The 23,707-nt window shown below is 32.7% G+C and overlaps 3 protein-coding genes across 4 annotated transcripts; 1 reads left to right on the top strand and 2 right to left on the bottom strand.

The window, feature by feature from the left end:
• Window positions 1-76: 76 nt before the first annotated feature.
• On the top strand, window positions 77-9,995 carry LOC128193227 (tubulin polyglutamylase complex subunit 1-like). 2 transcript variants are annotated; one of them, XM_052866563.1, is made up of 11 exons: window positions 77-178; window positions 1,521-1,611; window positions 2,002-2,132; window positions 3,431-3,475; window positions 4,722-4,785; window positions 5,372-5,487; window positions 5,596-5,731; window positions 6,221-6,256; window positions 6,957-7,014; window positions 8,408-8,488; window positions 9,654-9,995. In XM_052866563.1, the coding sequence occupies exons 1-11, from the start codon at window positions 112-114 to the stop codon at window positions 9,669-9,671; spliced, it is 843 nt and encodes a 280-aa protein (XP_052722523.1). In that variant the 5' UTR covers window positions 77-111; the 3' UTR covers window positions 9,672-9,995. The 2 variants fall into 2 exon arrangements, with proteins under 2 accessions (XP_052722523.1, XP_052722524.1); XM_052866564.1 differs by lacking the exons at window positions 3,431-3,475; window positions 6,221-6,256; window positions 9,654-9,995 and having other exon boundaries at window positions 8,408-8,533.
• LOC128193225 (uncharacterized) lies at window positions 9,701-14,188 on the bottom strand. Its single transcript, XM_052866560.1, has 4 exons — window positions 14,145-14,188; window positions 13,042-13,440; window positions 12,792-12,904; window positions 9,701-12,501 (listed from the first exon to the last, which is right to left on the bottom strand). Exons 2-4 carry the CDS (start codon window positions 13,438-13,440, stop codon window positions 10,002-10,004), a joined length of 3,012 nt encoding a protein of 1,003 aa, XP_052722520.1. The 5' UTR covers window positions 14,145-14,188; the 3' UTR covers window positions 9,701-10,001.
• A 3,776-nt stretch (window positions 14,189-17,964) lies between these two features.
• On the bottom strand, window positions 17,965-23,484 carry LOC128193226 (tetraspanin-18-like). The gene is made up of 7 exons (XM_052866561.1): window positions 23,297-23,484; window positions 22,581-22,856; window positions 22,397-22,474; window positions 22,154-22,261; window positions 19,709-19,888; window positions 19,415-19,498; window positions 17,965-18,847 (listed from the first exon to the last, which is right to left on the bottom strand). Exons 1-7 carry the CDS (start codon window positions 23,348-23,350, stop codon window positions 18,734-18,736), a joined length of 894 nt encoding a protein of 297 aa, XP_052722521.1. The 5' UTR covers window positions 23,351-23,484; the 3' UTR covers window positions 17,965-18,733.
• Window positions 23,485-23,707: the final 223 nt, after the last annotated feature.

Below are 23,707 nucleotides of genomic sequence, written 5' to 3'. Positions count from 1 at the left end.
TTGTGTGGAAAAACTTCAAGACAAATGCCGGAAACGTGTAATCCCCTACTTGTTTTGGTTTTATTATTTCCATCGAAGCGCATCACTAACCCAGACACAACATGTTTACAAATGGCGGACAAAAAGAAACCAAATTCTGCCGATGACCGTCCACAAGAAACTGATAGGCAATTTCTAGGTAACCTGTCAGCGGTTAAGCATTTTTGCAAAATCTTCAATGTTTCCTTTTGAAGATATTTGCGTTCAAACATTCATTTTCAGTTTTATAGCTGTCTAGATACATGTAGTGCGGGTGTTGATTGAGGAATTCAGAATAATGTGTTTGAGAATGACATCATACAAGAAAGCACTCTTGACCATCTTGAATAGACCATGTGCCATTTTATATTTAAAATAAGGTACAAAATCATTTGAATTTTGTATGCTTACAGGAACAGAAATTTGTCATAATTTCATTTCGATATCAACAGATATCATGTACATGTACCTCTGCTCAAGGTTATGTAATGGCTATATACCAAAAACAGTTCTGTATGAACAAATATCAAAGAATGTCATTGGATCCGAGAATTGTGTGATATTTTTTCCTACTAAAGCATTTGAGACATATAGCATATACTGATATAGCGTATACTGCCATTGAATTTCATTGTCAATTAACCTGAGACCGATTTTGAAGCATATCAGTACTGTAACCACAGGTAATGGTCTGATATTAAGAAGCTTACTAATATCAGACTGTCACAGGTAAAATTTAGACTAATGGAAGAAAGGAATACATATCACAGCAGTGTTTTGATAGTTGATATGTTTTATGGTGTGACTGTTTGAAGGGCAAAGCCGAAAAACACAATCACATATCACTATAAAGTGTTAATTTATTTTAATTAATTCATATAAAAGTTGCTACAAATTTGAATATGCATATCTCATCAGATGAAATCAGTTGCAGAATTTAATCATGTAAACAATATTTTAGGAACAAGTGAATTTAATTTGCTGTGTTATAATCTGATTTGAAAAAATTCTCTGTACCGGTATATAAGTGGATTTTGCGCACAAGTTTTGTATAATTTAAAAAATCACAAAGTGGCAAGTAGTATTGACTGCCATTTTGAACCACATGCAGTTTCAAATTCAGTGGGTATAGATTGCTACCTCAGTCTCTGAAATATTCTCTTATTTTCATATATACTTGTTATCTGTAGTAGGGGCTGTGCCCTCCAGGTCCCATTTGGTCCATCAGAGAACTTTGTGACCTAAGCCCTCAAATTTTGATGAAGAGAGTAGGAGAAAGAAAAATAGAGAGAGAGAGACTTTAAATTAACTCAGTATTCTGCATAATTATAGGAATGGTAGTAAACGCATGATGAGTGTATATGCAACTTGCATGGCTGAAAATATTTTCGCAAAGTCTTTAATTTACCCTTTTGAGTACCGGTAATAGAATTTTTGCCATTAACTAGTTTCAAGATGTTTGGCATTTTTGATAAATTTTCATTGATGTTTCTTACGTACAGAGAGATACAGCATTGGAACTTTGATGAAAGATGTTTTGGGTAAAATTGTCAGTAATAGACCAAAGGACCCCATTACATTCCTCTCAGATTAGTAAGTTATAAGTATTACGGGTATTATTAATGATTAATTTACACATACCAGTACATGTATTTGATGAGATAAAGCCTCCTCCATCACTAAAGTCAATACACTTAATAACTAAAATATTTTTTTATATATATATATATATATATATATATTCAGTGTATATTCCATGAAGGCCATTGACAAGAATTGATGTTCAGTGTATATTTTCTGTATATCTTTCATTTTCAAGTAAACTTAATAATAAGTTATGATTTTTTTCCTCTCAAACATTTTATCCATGTTTTATGCACTGTAGATTTACTATATATTCTACATTGTCAATTAATTTAAAAGAAAATAATTTAATATTTATGTGTGAATAAGTCAGCATTTTTTCTCGCATATCTATTTTAGTTTTGACTCCCTAGAAGACCAGTCAAACTTGGTACTAAAAGCTCGTAACATTATTGAAATGACCCATCATAGCCGGCCTGTGTTTGAGATGAATGTGCGTCAAGCCTATGACATAATGCTCAAGCAAAAAGGTGAGTATATTAATGGTTGGATGCTCTTTTGAAGTGCAAAGGTTACACTGCTAGATTACCTGTAGTCCCCTGATTATAGAACTTGGTATTGAAATAAAGAATTATTGAAAGGTAATTATTGTAGCGACTAATACACATCTTTATGTTTGCATTTAAATTAATTAAAGCAATATATACTGTATAACTTTTAATTAATAATTACAATATTTTATTCATTTTTCCAGTGTTAATTGACAAGGTGCAGAAACATAGTTTTACTTCTCAATTTATGGAAATCTCACAATTTGACATGCAGACCAAATGATAACACTCATGATAATATTAAGATTCGTTGTAATTAAGAGTCATACCTGTGCATATACTGGCAGCCTTTCATTTAAATTTCTGCTGTGTGCTAGCTTGTAAAGGCTGCAAAATTTAATTCTCTGTGGTTTTTACACACAAGGAGAAAATAATTACCATACCTGATTTTTTGGTGTTTAAAATGGATAGGAGTTCCCATTTTGCATAGGCTGATGATTTAGTATGGCACTTTGTGGGCATAATTGTTATAAAAAAGAATGTAGGAGAGTTTTTTATGCTCACTGTATGGATTAGGATGCACATCCACAGACATATGCATAATAGCAAAGTAGAATTGCTGTCACTCCTTTGGAGAAGAGAATTGTGTTAATTAAGGCTTTTAAAGTCATTCAAAATTTGTTTGTTAGAAAAGACGTATTTTAAAGAGTGAGATAAATTACATGTACATGTATATGAAAAGGGATCTGAAAATGAATTACAAATCAGGGTTTGTTCATTAGCAAGAAAGTTAACTTTTGTTTTTATGAATAAAATTCTGAAACGCCCAAAATCATGAAATATATATAATGCAGACTAAGTCTGATAGTGAATAAAACTCATACAATAAATCTTACATTGTTAGGAAAGAATAATGTATGTTTCAGGCTTGTAGTCTAAAAATAAAATTGTCATGATGTCCTTTATATTAATTTTCACATACAGTCAAAATTCATAGTCTAAGATATTGAGGGTAAAATACTTAAAAAATAAGTGTTGAGGCTTACAAAACACTTGTACATATCCATTGTATATGTCAGAGATATCAGTGTTTGAGAAACAAAAGTTAAATTGTATATCTTAATGTTCATTTTGTACAATTATGATATTTGTGCTAATAATATGCCAGGATACCTTATTATCAAATATTTACATTATTTAGTTGACATCTTGACATGTTCTAAATGGAAAAAAATAGTTTTAACCATTTTTATTCTTGTATCAATTTTGAAAATCAGATTTTGGAAGGAAGTCTTCAGATTTAGTGTTTTTGGAGGAGGATAGTGAGTATTAAACTCTGTAAAAATCTCTCTTGGATCATGAACTATCCACAACGAACAGGAATTAACCTCTTTTCCTTGAGAATCTTACTATTACTTTGCTTTGATAATAAAAAGTTTACATGTGTACCTAAATACAAAAAGCATATCATTCTCAATGAATAATTCATCAAAGAAATGCAAGATTTTAAAATAATTCTCCTCCTATTTCAATTTGACTACCCATATTTAACTTAATTTTTAGACTAAATGGTAACTGCATGGATTAATTAATGCAAGAAAAAAAAGCATAACATGGTGCATTATGACAGTGTGAAATTAACAATTGGTTATTTTTCCTTTAGCTCCATGTTGTAGAATTACTGTGTTTGAATTATGTAATCTTAACTTTTTCTCTCCTTTTCAGTTTCCATTAACAATATGACTATAGATTTTGTAGATCTAGATTAATTACAAATTTCTACTTACGAAGTGATTTGACCTATTTTGGGCTACTATACATTTGTATCATCTATTGTTTGAGAACACTTCAATTCTTCCTTTCTTTTCTTCTCAATAATTGATAAACTGATAGATTTGGTTTTTCAAGATGTAAAGAAGTCACATTCATGCTTACAACTTACCATCATTTAAAATAAAAAAATACAGACGTTCAACCATACATGTATTAGCATAAATTAAACTAAAATAGAAGTGGGAATTTTCCCACCCTTTTAATATATGGGTGATTTATTATCAGTAATATCCAGACAACTGAAATATATTTTCTGGATATTCTTTTAATAATAAATTGAAACAATTTAAATTATCTGTATGTTTGTTACACAATACTCCAAAGAATCTAAAAAAAAAAAAAGAAAAATAGAAATACATATGTATAATATAATAGTAATTGGAATGTGAAATAAATTTTGAATCAATATTTGGTACAAAACTGCCTTTTTTCCCAATGGAATACCTACAGTAGTATAAGAGTATATGAATTAAAATGAAAACCATATTTGCACTATAGGCTAACAAAAAATACAATTGCATGCTTGTACTAAATGTACATGTACATATGTAAGTGAAGTAAAATTTGTTTCTTACCCCAAATAAACACATATATGTGTGCATTTGTTTCTTTTAAATTAACCGTATATTTCTAGCAGAGGACAGTCTTTATATGAAGATTGTAGATCTCAATGATGACTTTGATTTAATTTATAGCTGAATGTACACTCTAAGTTTGTTGTTCCTTCACTTGCAGTTGGTAAAAGACTCTATGGAGTGAATGGAACTTCCTACACAGACCTAATTAAGACCCTTTGCAGGTATTGATCACAACAGATTAGGCTACTGTAGTTGATGTATAGGTAAAATGAACTCTTTTTATTCACTGAATGTGTATGTAAACAATTTCATGAATAAAAATTAATTATTTGATGACACTTGCCAAGTTGTGCATAAAAAAATGGAGTTAAGATGTGGTTAAGATTAGGTGGAGGTGGCAGTCAAAATCTTTAATCATCATTGTTGGAAAACAATGGAGATTAAGGCCAGGAACCTATTATATATAACACTACATTTTATGAATATTGTTGGGTTTTCTTTCCTTCCCCTTTCATTCTACAAGCCACTGGCACCTGAACTTAAGAATATAAAAATATTTTTTTTTAGTAACTAATATATCAATTTTTTAACTTCAGGTGTCTATGAATAAATCATTATTAATTAGTACATGTATGTACAAGAAGTGTGCTAATTAATATCTGTAAAATTTTTGGAGTAATTAGGTGTACTCAATGACACATAAACCATCAATATTGTTTCCCTACAATATAAACCTGTAATATGACTCAACAGACATGGATTTTTTTTCAAAACTGAAACATTATGACAAAACTGCTTTGTCCATAGGGATATGCCACAACCTGTTACAACCAAACTTCTCAAGAAAATTGAATGCCTAGACTATGAAGCCATTACCTTTGATGTCTTTAAGTCTGGTGTCTTCACATGCTGTGTACTGCAAGGTAAGGTTCATTATCCTATGAATACAATGTCTGGTACTTTCAGAAATTTTTCAGAAAGTGGCTATTCACATTTGAATGCAAGTTAACTGTTGATTTTTTATATTTTAGATTACGTGAAGTTATGTGAGATGCTGTTTAACTCACTAGACTTTCAGAGTTCTGGAAAAGTTGACAAAATTTTGTCAGATGTTGTCAACGAACAACTAAAAGCAGCTTTAGCAAATACGCGGACAGACGCTCGAAAGTATGTTTTGGAAATTAGTCAGATTTTGAAAGATTTATTGGGTGAAGTTTAAGCATACATGTAAATATACCTTTTCCTAGACTCTGTGACACTACAGTTCAAGGAAAAGAACACATTTATGTCATGTTTTGATGTTGCTGTGTTAAAATTTCTGGACTCATATTTCCAAAATTAGCTAAATATATATATCTATCCAAATTAACATAGGTATTTAATAGAAAAATCAAAGCAGGACTCTTGTAACTTTCTGAAATTGAAAATGCCATCTGCTAACAGAATTGCAATTATATAATGTACTTTTAATTGAATCCATTTCAAATAATTTATGATAATCAATCTTTTTCTTGCACTTTAAACCTGGAAGAGAGACTGAACTTTCCCCTTTGGTTTGATTAACAAGTGATTTGATAAGCAGATGGTAAAGAAAACTAAATAAAATATAGCAGATAAAAGAACCTATATGATTTATTTTGCTCCCGTACCTTTTAGTCCATACACAGGGCAGACTGATCCATTTTCTTTGTCGTAAGTAAACACATGCACTGGTTGGTTGTTTTGGTTTAAAAAAAAAGACTTTTGACAAGTAGGCATTGTACTTCATATAGCATTGAAACAGATACTGTGTGCATTTTATAAATCAACTTAAATCGTAGTTGATAATTATTTTACAAATGAAGAAGAGGGTTTTGAGGTTTTGAAGGGATTTGTAGGACTATATTTTATTTGCGTTTTTTTGTAGTTTTGATTTTCTGTAATAGTATATATGGTACTCAAATTCATTAATTTTAAGCTTCTAATTTTCATGAAAGTTTATTCACCGTGCATATACATACACACACCACCCTTTTGAAATTTCACTCTTTTATTTAGTTATCTTTCTTTCTTTTTTTAAATTAGAATTTTGCCCACCTGTATTTTTTTTTATTTATCACATTAAACACATTATTTTGAATTATTGATTGACACAAAACAGAACTTGCACAAGTTTGCAACATTGCAAGTTAAAGGTAAGTACCCACTATCCATGGGATTAGAACTACTTATAATTACATGAAGATACTAACCCTTGACTTTCAATAATGAACTTACATATGCTTCATTTGAGTGTCATGGATATGGCATATTAAGGAGATAATTTGATGGTGTAAACGAGTTTCATACCAGATATTTCATTCACTAAAAAAGATATGCAAGATAATGATCCGTGCCCATTTCTGTGTTGTAGAATTGTAGAAGCTGGGTATAACCTGGGACCAGATGGACTGTTTTATGCCCTAGAACGAGTGAGTATTTTCAACAAAAACTTCTTCAACTCCAGCACTAGTTTTGTTTATAACAACTTACAATTATTTTTCAAAACTCTTTTCTAATATTCTTGATAAAGGATTTGATAAGCAATAAGTTTGAATTCTTTTGAATTTTTACATATATGCCCATTGATACTGTATACAGGGAACATTTACCCCTGTTAGATTACAGCCCCATTTTCCCTCATTAGAATTGACAATCGGCAAATCTAAAACAGAGCTAATTGAAGACTTAAAGGTATTTCTGTATTAAACATCTTTTAAAACAGTTATTGGATAAAGCATCATGGTACTAAAATGATCTTGTGTTCATTAAATGTAATTAATTTCTTTTGATCCATCAGGGACGTTAGTATATACGTCCATGTATCATTTAGTCAATGAAGCTGTCCCTGCTGATTTGTAATTCTGAAATAACAAAATGTGAACTCTTTCATTGGTGTAAAGTGCAAAGCTTTGTATACAGTTCATGTGTTGGTATGATAAGGAAGTTATTAATTCATTAATTATGGATTTTAATTATGCAACTAGTAGTGCATCACAAAGATCTTTAATAATGTCTACAAATAATAGTTGACTCTGTTAATTGGAGGGCAGCAGAGACATTCACTTAAAGACTCTGTGTTTTCATTAACAATCGTATGAATTATCAATTCAAAAGGCATGGGAAATGATGTAACGTTCCTGTATATGGCAAAGCAAAGGTAGAATTTCCTTCCCTCACCCCCTGAAAATAACCTTCAAAAATAAATTAGTATGAATACTGTGAAATCGCTTAATGACTTAAATTTTGATCTTGAGATGTTTCATAGGAACATATTTTAAAGTTTTTTATTCTTCAGATTAAAAAAAAACTTTATTATTCAGCTAAAATCTTTGAGTATTCTTCAGAATATATAAAAATGTATGTAAGAGATTATCTTGAGATGATGATAATTATATCAACATGGAATGAAAACCAAAGATAAATCTCTCAGAAATTTTAAAATCATTTTAAAATCAATGTATAATAACAACGTATGATCTTATCATATTTTCATGTTAAATACTGAAATCTGATTGGTTTGGATGCAGTTTGTAATCTGTTTTATTATCCTCAGCGTTAGGAACACACTTGGTAACGGGTAACACAAGGAAATGTTATATGCGCGTAAATAATGCGCGTTTGGTTCCCGATAGAATTCACGCCAGAAGTAAAGTATAAAATAAATAGTGCCTGTTTGGAAGGGTAACAGTTGAAATTGACCTCGAAAACCATTGTCAACCTCCGATTCGCGTTGGCTGACAATGGCTTTCTCGGGGGTTTCAACTGCTACCCTCCCAAACAGCTAGGTACTATTTATATAATGTACTTATTTTGTTTATACAGGGAATGAGAAGTAAAAGCCAACTCGGAGGTCAAACATTGGAACAGTTTACCATAGAAATTTGTGATGCTTTTCTATCAAAGGTAGCATATTTAAAGTTTAAAGTCTATTGAAAAAAATATTGAAAAAAATGAACAATCGGTTAAAATTTGTAAGAACATTTCAACCTGTTTTTGCAAACATGACATTATGAACTGCAATTGCTGTAAATATGCAAGCAAATCATTTGTAGTTTATAATACCATAATCACTGACAAATGTTGTTTACTACTTATGTTTGCAGTTCAGTGTTAATGACGGTTGGTAAAAGCATTTGCGTTTATATTATAGAGTTATAAAAAACCCTGGTAGTTGTAAGGATTAAAAAAGCTATAATATAAAAGTAATGTAGAAATCATTCAATATTATGCAAATAAATGATTCATTTATTTCACAACTTTAGGAAGATTACGAATCATTTGTTAGAGTTAGTTACAAAAAAGTTGTAAAACAAAATTATAGCAATTCATTCAAACAATAATACCATAACTATCGTATTTGAACTTCGAATTTATGAGCTTTATTCCACAGGGATTCATGTTAAACGCTGACACGTTATAAAAAAAGGAGTACGTTGTATAGGCGTCTGCCGCTAAAAAAAATATTTCCTTTAATTAAACCAAAACATTTTAGTACATGGGATAATTTCATTATCAAAGGAATATATTTCAAGTCAGGCGCCTGTAATACGTTGGTATCTTAAGAAAAGGGTAGATTGGTAGAATTAAGTAAAGTATAAAAACCTAGATACGTGTAATACTAGCACAAGGTCAATAATAACACAAGGTCATTGATTGTATCTTCTTCTCTTATTTTAATGCATCAGCGATTCTTATACTGTAAAACTAATTAAAGTAGTTTAATGAACTGAAACATAAATTATGTTTTAGTTTTAAGATGAAGCATATCGTACCGAGACGACGCAGAATCTAAACCAGACAGGGTCGTCCTATCACGTCTATTGTTCAAGAAGCGCTCTTTCCTTGTTATATTTTTATCTAAGCGCGAAGGGTATAAATAGACGCAATATTTTATGTGTCAACAAAGTAGTGCGATTTAGTTTTTAGAAATTTTCTATTGCTCAAGATTTCGTTTAGGTAAAATGCGATTATATCCATATGAGTTTAGTAAATTCGCAAGGTTGCATATTTGGTTGCACCTTGACTGCATATGCGACTCCATTTTTAATGCTTTTGTTATTTTTATCAGGTGAAGCGACTTAGATAATCTCAATATTCGAAAAGAGAAAGAGCCTGTGGTGGTTTTGGATATTTATTGCCATATCGTACACGCAGCGGAACTTTTCTCTTCAACAACAAAACGCAAAGTTCCTACAAACCCAACAAAGTGAAGAAACACCATATGCCACTTTTCCAAATTACTGATCGTGTAACAAATTCAAGACAGACAAAGACTGTCAAAATATTGATATCCTAAATAATTATTATAATGTATAGACACCCAGACCATTTTCTGGGAAATGTAAAGGGGGTTATTAATTTACAATTTACAAAGTTGTTTTTTTTTTGTAATAAATTATTAAGAAACAAATCAGTTTTATTGATATCTGTCATTCTCACAGCCGTCCCAGTAAAGAGTGTTTGTGTTGTCACAAAGGAATTCAAGGTAAGGAGGTCTGGAGACCCGCGGGGGATAAGGGTCTTTAATGGTCCACATGTCCAAAACGGCATCGGGGATACTTTTGTACGCCATTTCTGGGTTTGAGGTGTCGGCTTCGATGAGACCGGAACAGGGTCGGTACTTGGGGTTGGACCTAGATCTAGATGTTGCACACCTAGGTTTACATAATTCTCCGAGCGAGTCAAATACAGAAATGAACGATTGAGATCGTCCAAATTTCGGGTCTTTGATTGCTACATATCCTACGTACTCCGATATGGGCATACGGTTATCGACAAGTACGTAGTCAAGGTAGGAACCTTCGTATGATAAACCATCTGATTTCAGATAAACCTTGGAAGCACCAGAACCGCTGATTGAAGAATGTGTTCTCTGTGGCAGTTGGTCAACTTTAAGTCTTCTTTGAAATTGATTAGAAGTCCGTGGGTCGTAAATATCATAAGTAGATGTGAGTCCATTTTTATAACCATTAATTTCGTATGTGTGGTTGGGGGCTCTCATCGTTTTTATGGCTATTGGAACATACAGCCATTTTGAGGAATCAGCAACTCCGTCAATCTCGTAGGTGTTTTGAATTGGGTATGCTAGTTCGTGGATCCAAGATGTACAATCATTGTTTAATGGCGTTGGCAAGTCAGAAAACACACTTCGTCTCTGTCGTCTAATGCTGAACGAATTATGTGGATTTTGTCTCCAACTGAAGAAATTGCCACCTGGTGCTTGTGGGTTATTTCCCGGCACGTTGAGGTTGGATATGATGGACGGCGCCTTTTGCTTCACCTGTGGAGCAACCGGAGTAGACTTTGGCATTGGTGGAGCAGGTTGTGGACCGATTGCGGTGTTCATGGGTTTTACCTGTGGGGGGTTTATAGCTACAGGTGGGGCCGTAGTGGCTACCTGTGGCATCGGATTTTGTACTTGTGGTTGCTCAGGCCCTGATGCAACAGGGCTTGGACCAAATTGATCAAATGGATTCATATGCATATGGGGATCAACCTGGTTTGGGGAAGGTGGATCTATAACTGGCAGTTCCATTCCAGTAACTGTACCCATTACGGGTAATTCCATACCAACATTTTGGTTTGCTTGCTCAAAGGGATTAAAAGGAGAATGTACACCATTTTGCATATTTCCATGTTGAGGATGTGCATTTCCCTGCACCGGTTGTTGCTGATTTCCATGAGGGGATTGTGGAAGTTGCATATGTCCTTGTGAAGGCGGTTGTTGGGGATTGGATTGTACGGGTAATGAGTGGATAATTTGATTTCCAAAATGAGACATTCCAGATCCAAGAGTGTTGGGAACACCAGAAATCGAGTGTGTTTGGCTTAATCCTGTGTGACCTTGAGTGGGATCTGGATTTGGTTGCTCTGGAAGTGGGTTGCTGGCAGCACTAAACTGGGAATTCATACTGGAGGGTCCCATTTGAGGTCTTGGACCAACAACTGTCTGTGGGACAGGGACATTTGGTTCTAAATTTTGCTGTCCTGGGTTCATTGCAGTTTGCTGACCTCCAAAACCACCCATTTGAGCAAAATTTTGTTGAGGTGGTCCTCTTGGTTGATTTGGAACAATTCCTCCTAAAGGATTTGAGGGTCCATTTAGTCCGGGAAATGCAGCATTAGGGTCATTTACTGGAGCTGGGAACTGTTGACCAGGAAGTTGTTGGTTTAATAAATTAGACGCCATCGGTACTTCTGGAGACGTATCAAAAGCGTACTTGGTAACCGTTGACTGACATTTCCATTGTCCATCGATGTTTGCGCATGTCAGATACGGCGTTCCACAGTCTCTGTTAAGAGCAGAGCAAGTTGGCACATCGTCATAGTAAAAATACTGATTTGTCCAAATATCGTTCAAGCCATCGATGTTTCGGAAGAATGTAAAATTGGCCATTGGAGCTTGGGAATCATGGATGCCTGGACAATTTGGGTAGTCGTTGGCAGGATTAAAACCTTTCATGCGGAAATTTTCTCTCGCCTTTTCAAATAAGTGGTCGATGTATGCATAGTGGAAGATAAAAACAGGATCGTATGCTGCGCGATCTAATCTATTCATAGTTCCTCCAACATAGCCGTGAACGTTGTAATTTATTCCTTCTAGAGTATTCGCAAAGTCTTTTGTTCTAGGATTCATAAAGATGTCGTGGTAATGAGTATTTCTTTCGACTACTCGTTCAATGTCACTTTCAGTTAGCACGCCACCTATGTGATTTAGATTACGAGATATTCTTCTGCCTGTGCCGTCAGTCCAGTTACCAAATGGCCCAGTCTCAACGAAGTTGTAACCGTTTCCGAAGAATTCGGGCGACCATACGACAGATACGGTGGGATCATTGAGGGTTTCCTCGAGTGTAGATGCCCAATATGGAATTGTTATTGTAGGATTGCATACTTGTCTCATTGCCATTTCCAATCTGTAATTAAATCAAATAATTGCCTCTGGTCATATTTTTTTTATTGATTCATACCAAGTTAAAACTTCATTTTTACTTTAGCATTTTGAATATTAAAATGACATTATGATACATATTCTTATTACACATGTTAATGCCATACTGGTATCCTTTTATACCAAAAGTGCGTCTATATTGAAAAATAAGTGAATGGATGAATTTTTGTTTCATAGAATAATCAAACGTTTGAATAGAATATGTCAGTTTTTGTGTTATTTATGCTGATCGTATGTATGTATTTCATCACCTACCTAAGCAGGAAAATTCTATTAAATCCGAGGAATCCACACCCGAAGCGAGATGCAGGTACCTTTGTTGCCTGATGGACACCAGCTATGGCATCATAAACGTTAGGCTGTACAGTCTAAAAATTCATAAACAATATTATTTCAGAAATTCCTGTCAATGCCTTGCAGATAAGACATGATGGTTTGATTCAATATATTTCTCATTATGGATGGTTGCTATAGTTTTACGTGTTTAATTAATTTTGCTTCATACCGTTGTTGCTTTTAGTGTTTTCAAACAGTCGAAAACTTGCAATCTTTCTATTTCATTCAGCTTTCGGATTTCCTTACGCTGACCGCGATACCAAGACGCTTGTCTCTTCTTTCTGCCCTGTTGATTGGCCAAGTTGTAAATTTGTCTGTCAAGACCCTCGATCCATTTGACGGTGGCCTCGGGAATTTTGCTGTTTGAACGATCAGCGGCAGTTGTCCATAAGTACTGGCGAAGAGCCAAGGACTGAACTTCTTGTTGTGTTTTTGTGTTTCCGGGTAATTTGTATTGCCGCCCTATATCTGTGTAAGCACTGCACAATCTCCTGGGCATTTGCATTCGCTCAATTTTCCCAAGTGCCAATGCACTTAGGGTTAACAATATTGCTATTGTAACCCTCATCTGAGGAAGAAAATGTCAAAATTATATCAATGTTTTAAACAATAGTCTTAGAATCGTTGATGTCTGAACCACTTACATTAAGAAAAGGACCATGCAATATGACTATCTTTAACATGTTTGGATGTCAAGTTCTCAAGTTAATCATTTTTTTCAGTACAATTAATCGCTTTATTGTATACTTTACGCAAAATGTAATCACGATTTGTATAAAGTCTGACGGTACTATTTGTCATAAGGATCAATCACTTTGACAATTTCAAGTGATCTAGCATGTTAATGAGAGACTTCTGAAATACATAGCAATGTTCTCTGATTATTGTTTTAAGACTTGACATAACGATTTGTCAAACCTAATTGCCAAGCTGTGGTGCCAACCCATAGTCGGACGATGTACAGAGGACGATCATTGAAAATTAATTATTAAACTTGGATGAAAGTATCTATTGAAATAAAATCTTTTAGCGATAATCTCGATAACATTATTTTGATCAATAATTTTTTTTTTAAAAATTAGTAAAGGTAAATCATCATGGTCAATCAAAAGCGAAATAATATTATGAGTAAAATTTTTTATCAATTTTTTAAAGAAATTAAATTTATTAGAAGAACTTTACTCTTTTAAAAGGATTATTATAAGAAACAAAGATTTTTGTACTGAACATTTAAACAGAAATAACGATCGACGAGTAAAACGCCATCCTTACCTTTCGTAAGCTTCCCAGAATTAAAATAAACTCAAACTAAAAATCATGACGAGATTATGCTATGTATAATATGAATTCTTAATGAACGGTATAAATCATTCACAACGTTAAATCTACACTTGTCAACCATTTATTCACCTTTCTTAACCACACTCTCCTCCAGTTTTCTTTATTTTGAGAGTTGCTTCACGAAAGAATTATTACAATTAATATAGATGGGAACTTCTTTGTAATTTTGTGATACAGGGATGATTGAACGTATTATGTGAATAAAGGTTCATTTGTGAATGAAACTTAGAAATAAAGTGTTTAGTGACTGATAAATGTGTTTCATGAATTTTAAATAAACTAATTGTATCGTTTGCGTTAAAATGTGGTTATTTATCAATGTAAATCCATTGTTTTGTTTAGTCAAATTGAAGTTTGTATAAAGGTTTATGTTCTCTCTCTCTCTCTCTCTCTCTCTCTCTCTCTCTCTCTCTCTCATATTTTCCATCATCATTATTTTTTTCCTACAGCTGTCACGAATCTAGCATACAGTTCGGGGTTCAAAATATCTGCAGTTGTTATTAATGGAAGCAAATCTTTATCACTACCAGCACAGCAGAACAAATGCCGAATTTGAACGATATCTAATCAATTTGTTCGTCGTGAATTTAGCAAAACAACCTCTGTGAAAAGAAATTCATACATTTCCACAGTTTTGTTTCATTTCATTTTTTTACGTCTGAAATTTTCAAAATTTATGTTCTTAAGATTTGATTAACTAACAAAGAAACCTCTGTGATTTTGTGTAAGTATCCGGATATTTGCTAGGAAATAGCAAAGACATAGACATATTCTTCAAAAACCTGGATAATATATTATAGCGTCTGGGGTTACTCTGAGGATATTGGAAACGCTTGTAAACTTCACCCTGTATGTTTCTCTGGTCCATAACGATATATCTATAAACCAATGTAATTGCATCAAAATCTCAATGCTATTAATTTTTTAAATGATACTATTTTAAGTCTGATTTATTGTTCACAAATTTTTATATTTTTATACTTGACTTTGAACCCTAACATTTTGTTCTTTTAAAATTTACTCGTGATTTGATTGTTACTTCTCGACAAAATCTCGTGATCGCTCAAGGTTCAGGAAAACTCGCTTGATATAGGTAAAAGAAGTTAGATAAAGTGAAGTTCAATAAAAACAGATACAAATCCTAGTAATGACTTAAAAACGACAGAGAACTGAAAACTTAATTAGTCTCTCATAGATAATGTTTATTTGTACTAAATTAATGAAAATCCTCAGTATTTGCAATTCTAAATTATAGATTTTTGCTTTATTGGAAAATGATTTACAAGTACGTGTATTCATCTAAATTTGGCTAATAAATAGTTTTCTTACTATTTTTCAATTCGTAGTATTCAAAGTAGGATTTGTTCAAACAAGATAAAACGCGGCGTGATAAAAGGAAGTTTTTGCTACCCCCCCCCCCCCCCAAAAAAAAAGTGAAATTAATCAAATCAATTGAATGAATTGATCATTGTTTTGGGGACAGAAGGAAATGCGCGTTCCATTTTGGATGTTTGAAATACAATGTGTCTCAGTATTTCACGATCTATATTTACACAGATAGATTACGTATGAAGTTTTACCTCTTTACATGTCATCCCATCACAATTATTCTATGCCTAATTGTTTCTCTTCTTGCATAAACGTGACTACATCTGTGTACAAACACACATTTTTTCCCCGCAATTTGAATGAAAAACGGATCTCATAAGCAACGCGACATGTATTCTTATTTTTCCATTAAAACGTAAATTGTTTTAGTCTACGTCTGTCAGTCTTTTTTTTATTGCTTCGAAAGCCCTCATCAGGTTTAGGAAGTCAGAATTACTTAATAATAAACCGTTTTTATCATTTTTCTTGGCCTACTCAATGCCATATGTGCCAATACCCCATATGAAATCGAAATACCTCTTAATCTGAATAGAATGGCCTTGAGTTATTTTCATATTGTTTTAAGGTCAATAGTCACTCATCAGTCTTATGATGGGAGTAAGCATCTATACATGTAACCACAATCATACTTGTAGATATGTGGTTCATGTATCTATCAGGTGCAAACTTGGTAAGCATTGTAATGAAACCCATAAATATGAACGTTAAATATGACATACGCAGACCTTGAATTAAAAAATAACAGATAATAATTATATAAAAAAACATTAATATCATTTAAAAAAGATGTGACGCTACAAAAATTAAATGCTTTCCCCCCAAGATTCAAGGATTTTTCTAAAGAAAACCTGGTCTTATTTTTTTTAAAAAAACCTGACATTGCCCTGACGAGGAATTACTAGTATATGTAATGGTTGTGCTAGAAAACCTGCGTAATGGAATATCATTATTTGCATAAATATTATCATGGTTAACTGTATGTGTCTTCAACATATTTGTGACTTACAAAGAGGCATGCGATTTGAAAAGTAAACGACTCTTTGAACTTGTACAGTAAATCATATTACACGCTAGATAATTGAATTATATTGAACTTACCTGGTCGCCTTCGTTGTTTGATTTATAGAACTTGGAGATGCAATTTTGATTTATATAGATCATTGCACTGTATCAACTTGTTTTAACCATTTAAACAACTTAGTTATTATTTTTACGGTCTGAAATAATTTTCCTACGTATATTAAAAATTAATGTCCATTTAAAAAAAAGGTAGTTATTCATCATGCTTTTCCCTTAATTAGATTAATATTGTCTAGATCCAAGACACACGACTGAATGTATAAATGTTAAAGGGGCATGGTCACGATTTTGGTCAAGTTTTATTTTTCTGTTTTTATTATTTACAATGCTTTGGGAATGCATTTCTAATGACCAAATAAAATTTTGGTGCCAGTCAATGAGTTTTAAGCAAGATACAGGGCTCACAATTCTTCCTCATGTAAACAAGGCTCGTGCCCTGTTTTTGTTGACATAGGTTCAATATACCAGTAAATAATCTTTTTCAAGCTGATGAGTAGTCTATCTTTTATTCATTTTAAGCACAAATAAACTGTTCCTAACGATTGACACATTCATTTGAGGTATAAAACTGGATTTTTCACTTCAACATTCAAAATGTAAACAAGCTTTGTTTACTTAGCGGAGAATTGTAAGCTCTGTAACTCGCTTATAACTCAACAAATGACACTCACATTTTGGTTGCCTATTTAAAATGCCTTACTGAAGCATTGTAAACATTAAAATCGAAAAAATAATTTTTGACCATATTGTGACCATGCCCCTTTAAAGGGACTTAGACACAATTTTATATCAAATTTTATATTTTATTTTCATGTATTAAATGGTTAACTTGCGCATTTTGAACGATTAACAAAAATTTGAATGTTAGAAGTCAAATTAAACGAGAGACACAGAGGAAAGAAATCATTGTTATGTAAACAAAGCTCGAGTCATATTTGTTTACAAATAATGTAAAGTATGGAACTAACATTTCTTTGACAAAATGACTCGTGGCAAACAAGGTAGACTGATTCAATGTGTTCATAAATAATATCATCTACAGAAGAAAACAACATTTGATTGAAACTTAAAGCAATATGACACATATGTAAACAACAACAAGGCTTGAGCTCTGTTAACAAAACAAAGAATTTTAAACTCTGTATCTTGCTTATAACTCAATAGTTGATTTTCAAATTTTAACAAAGTATTAAAAAATACCCATACTAACCATTCTGAACATTAAAAATAGAAAAATAAAATTTTAAATTTTGAGCTTAAATTGTGTGAAAGTCCCGAGTAATGAACAAATACAATTCCGTTTTATTTTATATGTATATACAATGGTTGCCTATAAATGATTAATTAGTTCATGATTAAACGTGTCAAAAACAAGTAATATAATTATACAAAAAATGATAGACATAATACATGTTTTATCAGTTAAAACTGCATTGAACTGGAACATTCTTGTTTAATCTCAATGAGTGAATTGGAATGTCTTAATTAATACACAATTGATCGTTGAGACGTTTCACACATTCAGTTCGGCTGATTTGTACGACAGGCGCTAAATAGCCACGCCCAACGTGATTATCATTATTGTCCATAATATTCTCGGTACTTATAATTATTAACAGTCGACCTAGAGCGACCAAACCCGTGGCTTCTAAACTGGATGACCTGAAAAGGTCAAAACAGTAGATGTGTTGAAACAACGTAGGTTGATTTATAATGCAAACATATGCGAATACAAGATGGTGAATTTTAATTTTATAACAAATGAGTGGTATAACAGTTTACTTATATACAAACAATTTGCAAGAAATCCAAAATATATGAATTAACAAATCATATTAACAGTTTGAACAATAACATTTGAAAAATGAAAAAAAAAAACAAAAAACAAACAAAAAACAAATGTCATGTTCATTGTTAAAATGGCAACATTGCTATTGAGAGCATGGCTTCCGGGTTAAGGTTTTGAAACGCAGAACCCGTGACTCGATTTTTAAAAACAAAACAATAGTAAACAACACAAATCGTAAAACATCGAATTCCAGTATAACATCTTAATGTTTGAAGGGTAGTCCACGCTTCATTGTTTGGTCCACTTCTACAACTGGTTCCACTTTTCCTTTCTTGTCTTTTGCTGATAAATCACACGCCGCGACGATCAGTAAAACCTGAACATATAGGAATACTAGTATTACCTTGATTGATGCGTCTATTGTTCCAACAATGAAAGTATACATTGAACTTTATAGAATATTCTTTTGTTCTTTGTTTAAAACTCAATAAAATGACACAATACTTCAATAAATTACAATGATATCTGCGATATCATTAAACCAATTGGAGTTTAAGAAATATGTTTTTTTTTTAAAATCATTTTGATTATACGGTGTATGTGTGCATACAGGTAAATTTGTATGCATTTATATTCTAGTCATTTCAGATCAAAATAGATTTAAATTGGTAATAAATAGATCAAGCCAAGATAAACCATTCTACAAATTAAGAAGATAGATACGACCTTCTTCTATTTCTGTAGACTGAGACCAGACAGACAACATCATTCTGGTTTTTATTTTATGAGGAGTACATGGCAAACTAAACACATTCATCATACAATTTCACATCGTAAAACACGTGCTCATAATTTATGTCATTTACCAAGATCATGAATTTTCCATGTCAAAAGACAAACATCTTTGTAAAATTTAAACGATTTTAACACAATAAATACCCACCTGTAGAAACAGCCCCAACCCTAGAGCTAGAACAGCAATAGGTAAATTCCCTGCGGACACCTTCCAAAGTTCCTCGAAGCAACCCTATTAATGCAAGTACCATGATATCAATTCACAATGCATACACAACGTGTACAAAATATAAAAGACTAATACTTTGTTTATGTTGCTTATCATGTACTTATACTTACATAAACTACTAAAGTAGAGTAACTATTCAAAAATGATTTATCATTTGTGATGTTGCAGGAATGTTAAGTTACCTCCCTTAAAACACAAGCTATATATATATACCTTGTTGGCATTGGTTCCAGTTTTAGTCCCAGTACAATTCAAGTCAGTGGAAGATGGCAGCTCGTCACAGCACACGATAGGGATCTTCAGATTATACGTTGTTCCTCCGGCGACCAGCGAAGACTTCCAGACCTCGGTCGCTGTGAAATCGCTGTATCCATAAACCCCACAACATTGGTACTGAAAGCGTATACATATGTTTACAAAAGTATAGGCTATAAACCTACCGGTGTTCAAGTTTGGAATTTAGATTAATAACGAGGATTAGTGACTTATTTCAATCCCATCGTCCAGCCACTGCAGTAAAACAAGGATTAGGTTTAGGAATGTTGGCCATTGCCCACAGAGAGGGGACTTGGAATCTGGATCTGGGGATCTGGAAATTGGGCGAATTATTACCCTTTTTTTTACTTAAAGACTAGATTTTATTTTTTACTTAAAGACTAGATTTTAATGTTCAAAGTCATTATCATTATAACACTTTCGCATTTGTTACAAACACTCTTCAACTTAAGGAGGTTGGATTATAAACAAATTACCCATCAGATCTACCTTAAAAAATTATGTGATGGTTTTTGAAACATTGTTCTACATCTTTATACATAGCTCATAATCTCAAACCGAGATTCTTGTGGTATAAAAATGGCCACGGCCGTCTTAGTCATAATATTGACTTGTGCCTTTTTCCAACCTTGAGTTTAGTGGACAAGTTCATAGTATTTACCCTTTCGGTCATCATCCTTTACTCTGTGGCCGGGGGACACACCAATAAACAATGTGACAAATGCGTTAAAAAAATAAAAAATAATTCTCTTGACTTATCCCGTCAATATAGAATCCAACATTTGAAAGTACATGTAAATTATTTAAACTGCGTAAGAACACTTTAATGGTCTGTTTGTGTACTTTTATAGAATGATCTTGCATGGTAGTAAAGTTCTCGTGAACGTTTTTGTTACATGCACTTTCACTACTATGTAAACAATATTCTTGATAACAGTGTCCTATGAATTCATTTGTGTAAATCGTGACATCGCCATAATTTCTAAATCATGAAAAGAGATTGCAAATTTACGAACTTCCTTCTAAATATATACAAAAATTTGACAGACAATTTTAGAAAGTGTCAACGTGTGTAATAATAAAAAGTTAGTCGTGAATTGTTGCAATGAATAACGCTAGTGACATAAGAACAAGAATTCTGCGAACATGAACTCTATAAATCGGTAAACTAAATATAGAGAGGGGAAAAACTAACAATTCAAGTTTTGTTTTTAAATCACACTGATATACAAATATTTAATTTCAACCAGGATAATTCTGCTCAAATTGAATTACAAATTATTTACTCTATCAATTTAGTTGACCAACGATAACTTCAATGCACGAATTACGTACGATTTCAAATCAAATTACATGTGTATATCAAATTTGCCCAGTTTATTACAGGTATTCAGCATTTACAATTTCGCGTGTTTAACAGTAATTAACTTGCAAAAGTTTATATAATAATAAGTAATTTATATATACGATTTCTGACTATATATAAAACAAAATTTGTAGTGTTTGCTTCGCGTCGGTTGATAATGGTTGTCTCGAGGTGTCAATTTCAACAGTTACCCTCCCAAACAGGCACTATTTATATAATGTCACACATGCACATGTACAGTGACGCACGCCCTTTAACGAGGCGTCAGGGACGGGCAATTTTTCTTCGTTATATAAGCGTAATTCGTCATTTGTTTTAAATAAAATTACGTTGTTTTGAAATGGATATGTTTGTATACTTCAATATTTGACATTATCACATCACACAATTTTTACCTAACCAAATCACCAACGAATGGACAGGCATCCCTCTAGTAAAAACAAAACTCCACGCAGATTGTTAAAACGTTTGTGTCAGTCACGACTTAAAGGAATTGGCAATCACAAATTTCGTGAAAAACCAATTATGTAAAGAACAGTAAAACTGTCACATCTTTACAGTTTATTTCAGGAACTACTATTTCAAGTTGATTTGCTTATTTTAAAAAGTTCACTTATACGCAGTTTATATGAAAAAGATAGTTATCACGATGCTTAGATCTATAAACCTCGAACTTGGAATGAAATGAAAGATAATTATCACAAGAGCCATGATTAAAATCCGAAACCGTCTTGCTTTTAGATAAATTGATTTCGTATACAACTCAGTAGACAATTTTATTATTGAATATTGATGTATATTTTTTATTAGTCACTACATTGTGAATTGTTTAAAAAACTGTTCCAAGGAAGGGAAAGAAAGATCTCCTCCTTAATATGCTAAAAGTAAGAGATGTATAAAAAGAAACATAATGGTTAAACGCATTTATCAAATTGACTGACATAGAATTAGGTTATGTCCCTTATATACAAGTTCATACGTTCTCATGTTTGTTGAAAATATCGATAAAAGTATACCTTGGTCATGATGAAGTTCCATCCAAAGGTTTCTGTGTTGTTCCCGACCAGTCCTTGGTATTCAGAGACCACAACGGATGTTAGTGTCTTCTTAATAGAACCCATCATCTGTAACAGAAACAGAGAGTAATCGTAACTAATGAAAACAATATGTCGCTTTATAAATATGAAATTTTTTTTAAAGAATTGGCCAAGCTTTATTTTACTTTCTTTGTACACTTATGTAAATGTACATAGCCTTACCATACTGTCGGAGAATCCGTAAATTACGATGACGAGGATGAATTCTACTATGAGGAACGTGATAAGAATCGCTGCGTACTGTAGTGTAAAGATCATGTCAGTATACCCGAAAGTTAAACAGACAATGACGAATCTGACAATCTTATTAATAAAAATTGATTTTGTAAATAAACCAAAATTATACCAGTTTTGTTATTGCAGAATTTCTGCAGCAACCACCACAGCAACCGGCAAGTGCAACAACAAGGACCAGCAGTCCAGCAACAAAGACAACCAGGAGGAAGCCGGACAGGAACAGCATTAGGTCGCCGTCTCCATAGTAATCCTCCGGACCAAGGCCCGTGGCGGTGATGGCATTGTTGATGTCTGTGATGACAGACCCCTTGTACACGGTGAGGGGGTCGGAGATCTTCAGGAAACTAACAGTGAGGGAAACGCCGACCAAGATCAAAAGTAGAGTCTGTATAAATTAAAGTTACTTGCGTATATAGAGTCTATGTAAATAAAGATAACTTACATAGAGTCTATATAAAAAAAATACTTACAATTGAAAGTTTACATTTTGTGAATATTTATACGCTGTAAGATTTGTATTTATATTCAGTTCTTTGCATTAAATTCAAAATATTAAAAGCACACATGCATGCAAAAGGAAACATCTTTTCAAATGCTGGCTTTTTATCGTAAAAATCATACATTCAACATTGAAAATCCTTATTATATGTAGATTTTTAGCTCATTTCTATTTCTGGCTGGTTTTGATATATCTAAGTAAACGTATAAACTATATAATGAACAGTAAATACAAGCTATGGCGAAACAAATATCATAAATTTTGTTGATAGGTGATTTTAATCATGAAATAGTAACTTCATTTGTATACTTATAAAGTATTCTTACCGCATATACGCTGTTGACAAACACAACAAACACACGTGCATACGGAATCGCCATTGTTCTGATGGCAATTAATGGTGTCTATGGTCTTCCTCACAGTTTGGTCAAATTTTGATTCGACAAAACAAGCTGTGCTGTGTAGAAGGAAGGTACTGCAATTGTCTGTCCTTTTAAAATTTATCTTCCATCAAACAAAGACCTTACTGGCAATAAAGACACATGCTGATGAAATACAATACCCTTTTTTAAATGTTTTGTCATTTGTCAAATTGATAAGAATAGTTAATTCATCAGTTACGGTATATGTAAATGCGTAAATAACTATCTTAAATGTTTTATTTTTTTCTGATTTTTTAAAAAGAAATCTAAGTGAACATTAAAAAAAAAAGAAAACCTACAAATATGCAAATACAA

Source organism: Crassostrea angulata, chromosome 7, assembly GCF_025612915.1.
Source record: "Crassostrea angulata isolate pt1a10 chromosome 7, ASM2561291v2, whole genome shotgun sequence".
In the NCBI taxonomy this organism is placed as follows: Eukaryota; Metazoa; Mollusca; class Bivalvia; order Ostreida; family Ostreidae; genus Magallana; species Magallana angulata.
Note: the sequence above shows the minus strand (reverse complement) of the source record. Positions and strands in the feature narration are given on the sequence as shown.

What these genes read in the sequence shown, in the direction of transcription:
- LOC128193227 (XM_052866563.1), top strand. Translation starts at nt 112, where the DNA reads ATGGCGGACAAAAAGAAACCAAATTCTGCCGATGACCGTCCACAAGAA. An exon ending in ATTACATTCCTCTCAGATTA is followed by an intron (nt 1,612 to 2,001) that starts GTAAGTTATAAG and finishes TATCTATTTTAG; the next exon opens with TTTTGACTCCCTAGAAGACC. An exon ending in CATAATGCTCAAGCAAAAAG is followed by an intron (nt 2,133 to 3,430) that starts GTGAGTATATTA and finishes TTTGAAAATCAG; the next exon opens with ATTTTGGAAGGAAGTCTTCA.
- LOC128193225 (XM_052866560.1), bottom strand. Translation starts at nt 13,440, where the DNA reads ATGAGGGTTACAATAGCAATATTGTTAACCCTAAGTGCATTGGCACTT. An exon ending in AAACACTAAAAGCAACAACG is followed by an intron (nt 12,905 to 13,041) that starts GTATGAAGCAAA and finishes ATGAATTTTTAG; the next exon opens with ACTGTACAGCCTAACGTTTA. An exon ending in AATAGAATTTTCCTGCTTAG is followed by an intron (nt 12,502 to 12,791) that starts GTAGGTGATGAA and finishes ATTTAATTACAG; the next exon opens with ATTGGAAATGGCAATGAGAC.
- LOC128193226 (XM_052866561.1), bottom strand. Translation starts at nt 23,350, where the DNA reads ATGGCGATTCCGTATGCACGTGTGTTTGTTGTGTTTGTCAACAGCGTA. An exon ending in ACGGATTCTCCGACAGTATG is followed by an intron (nt 22,262 to 22,396) that starts GTAAGGCTATGT and finishes TTTCTGTTACAG; the next exon opens with ATGATGGGTTCTATTAAGAA. An exon ending in GGTTGGGGCTGTTTCTACAG is followed by an intron (nt 18,848 to 19,414) that starts GTGGGTATTTAT and finishes CTATATGTTCAG; the next exon opens with GTTTTACTGATCGTCGCGGC.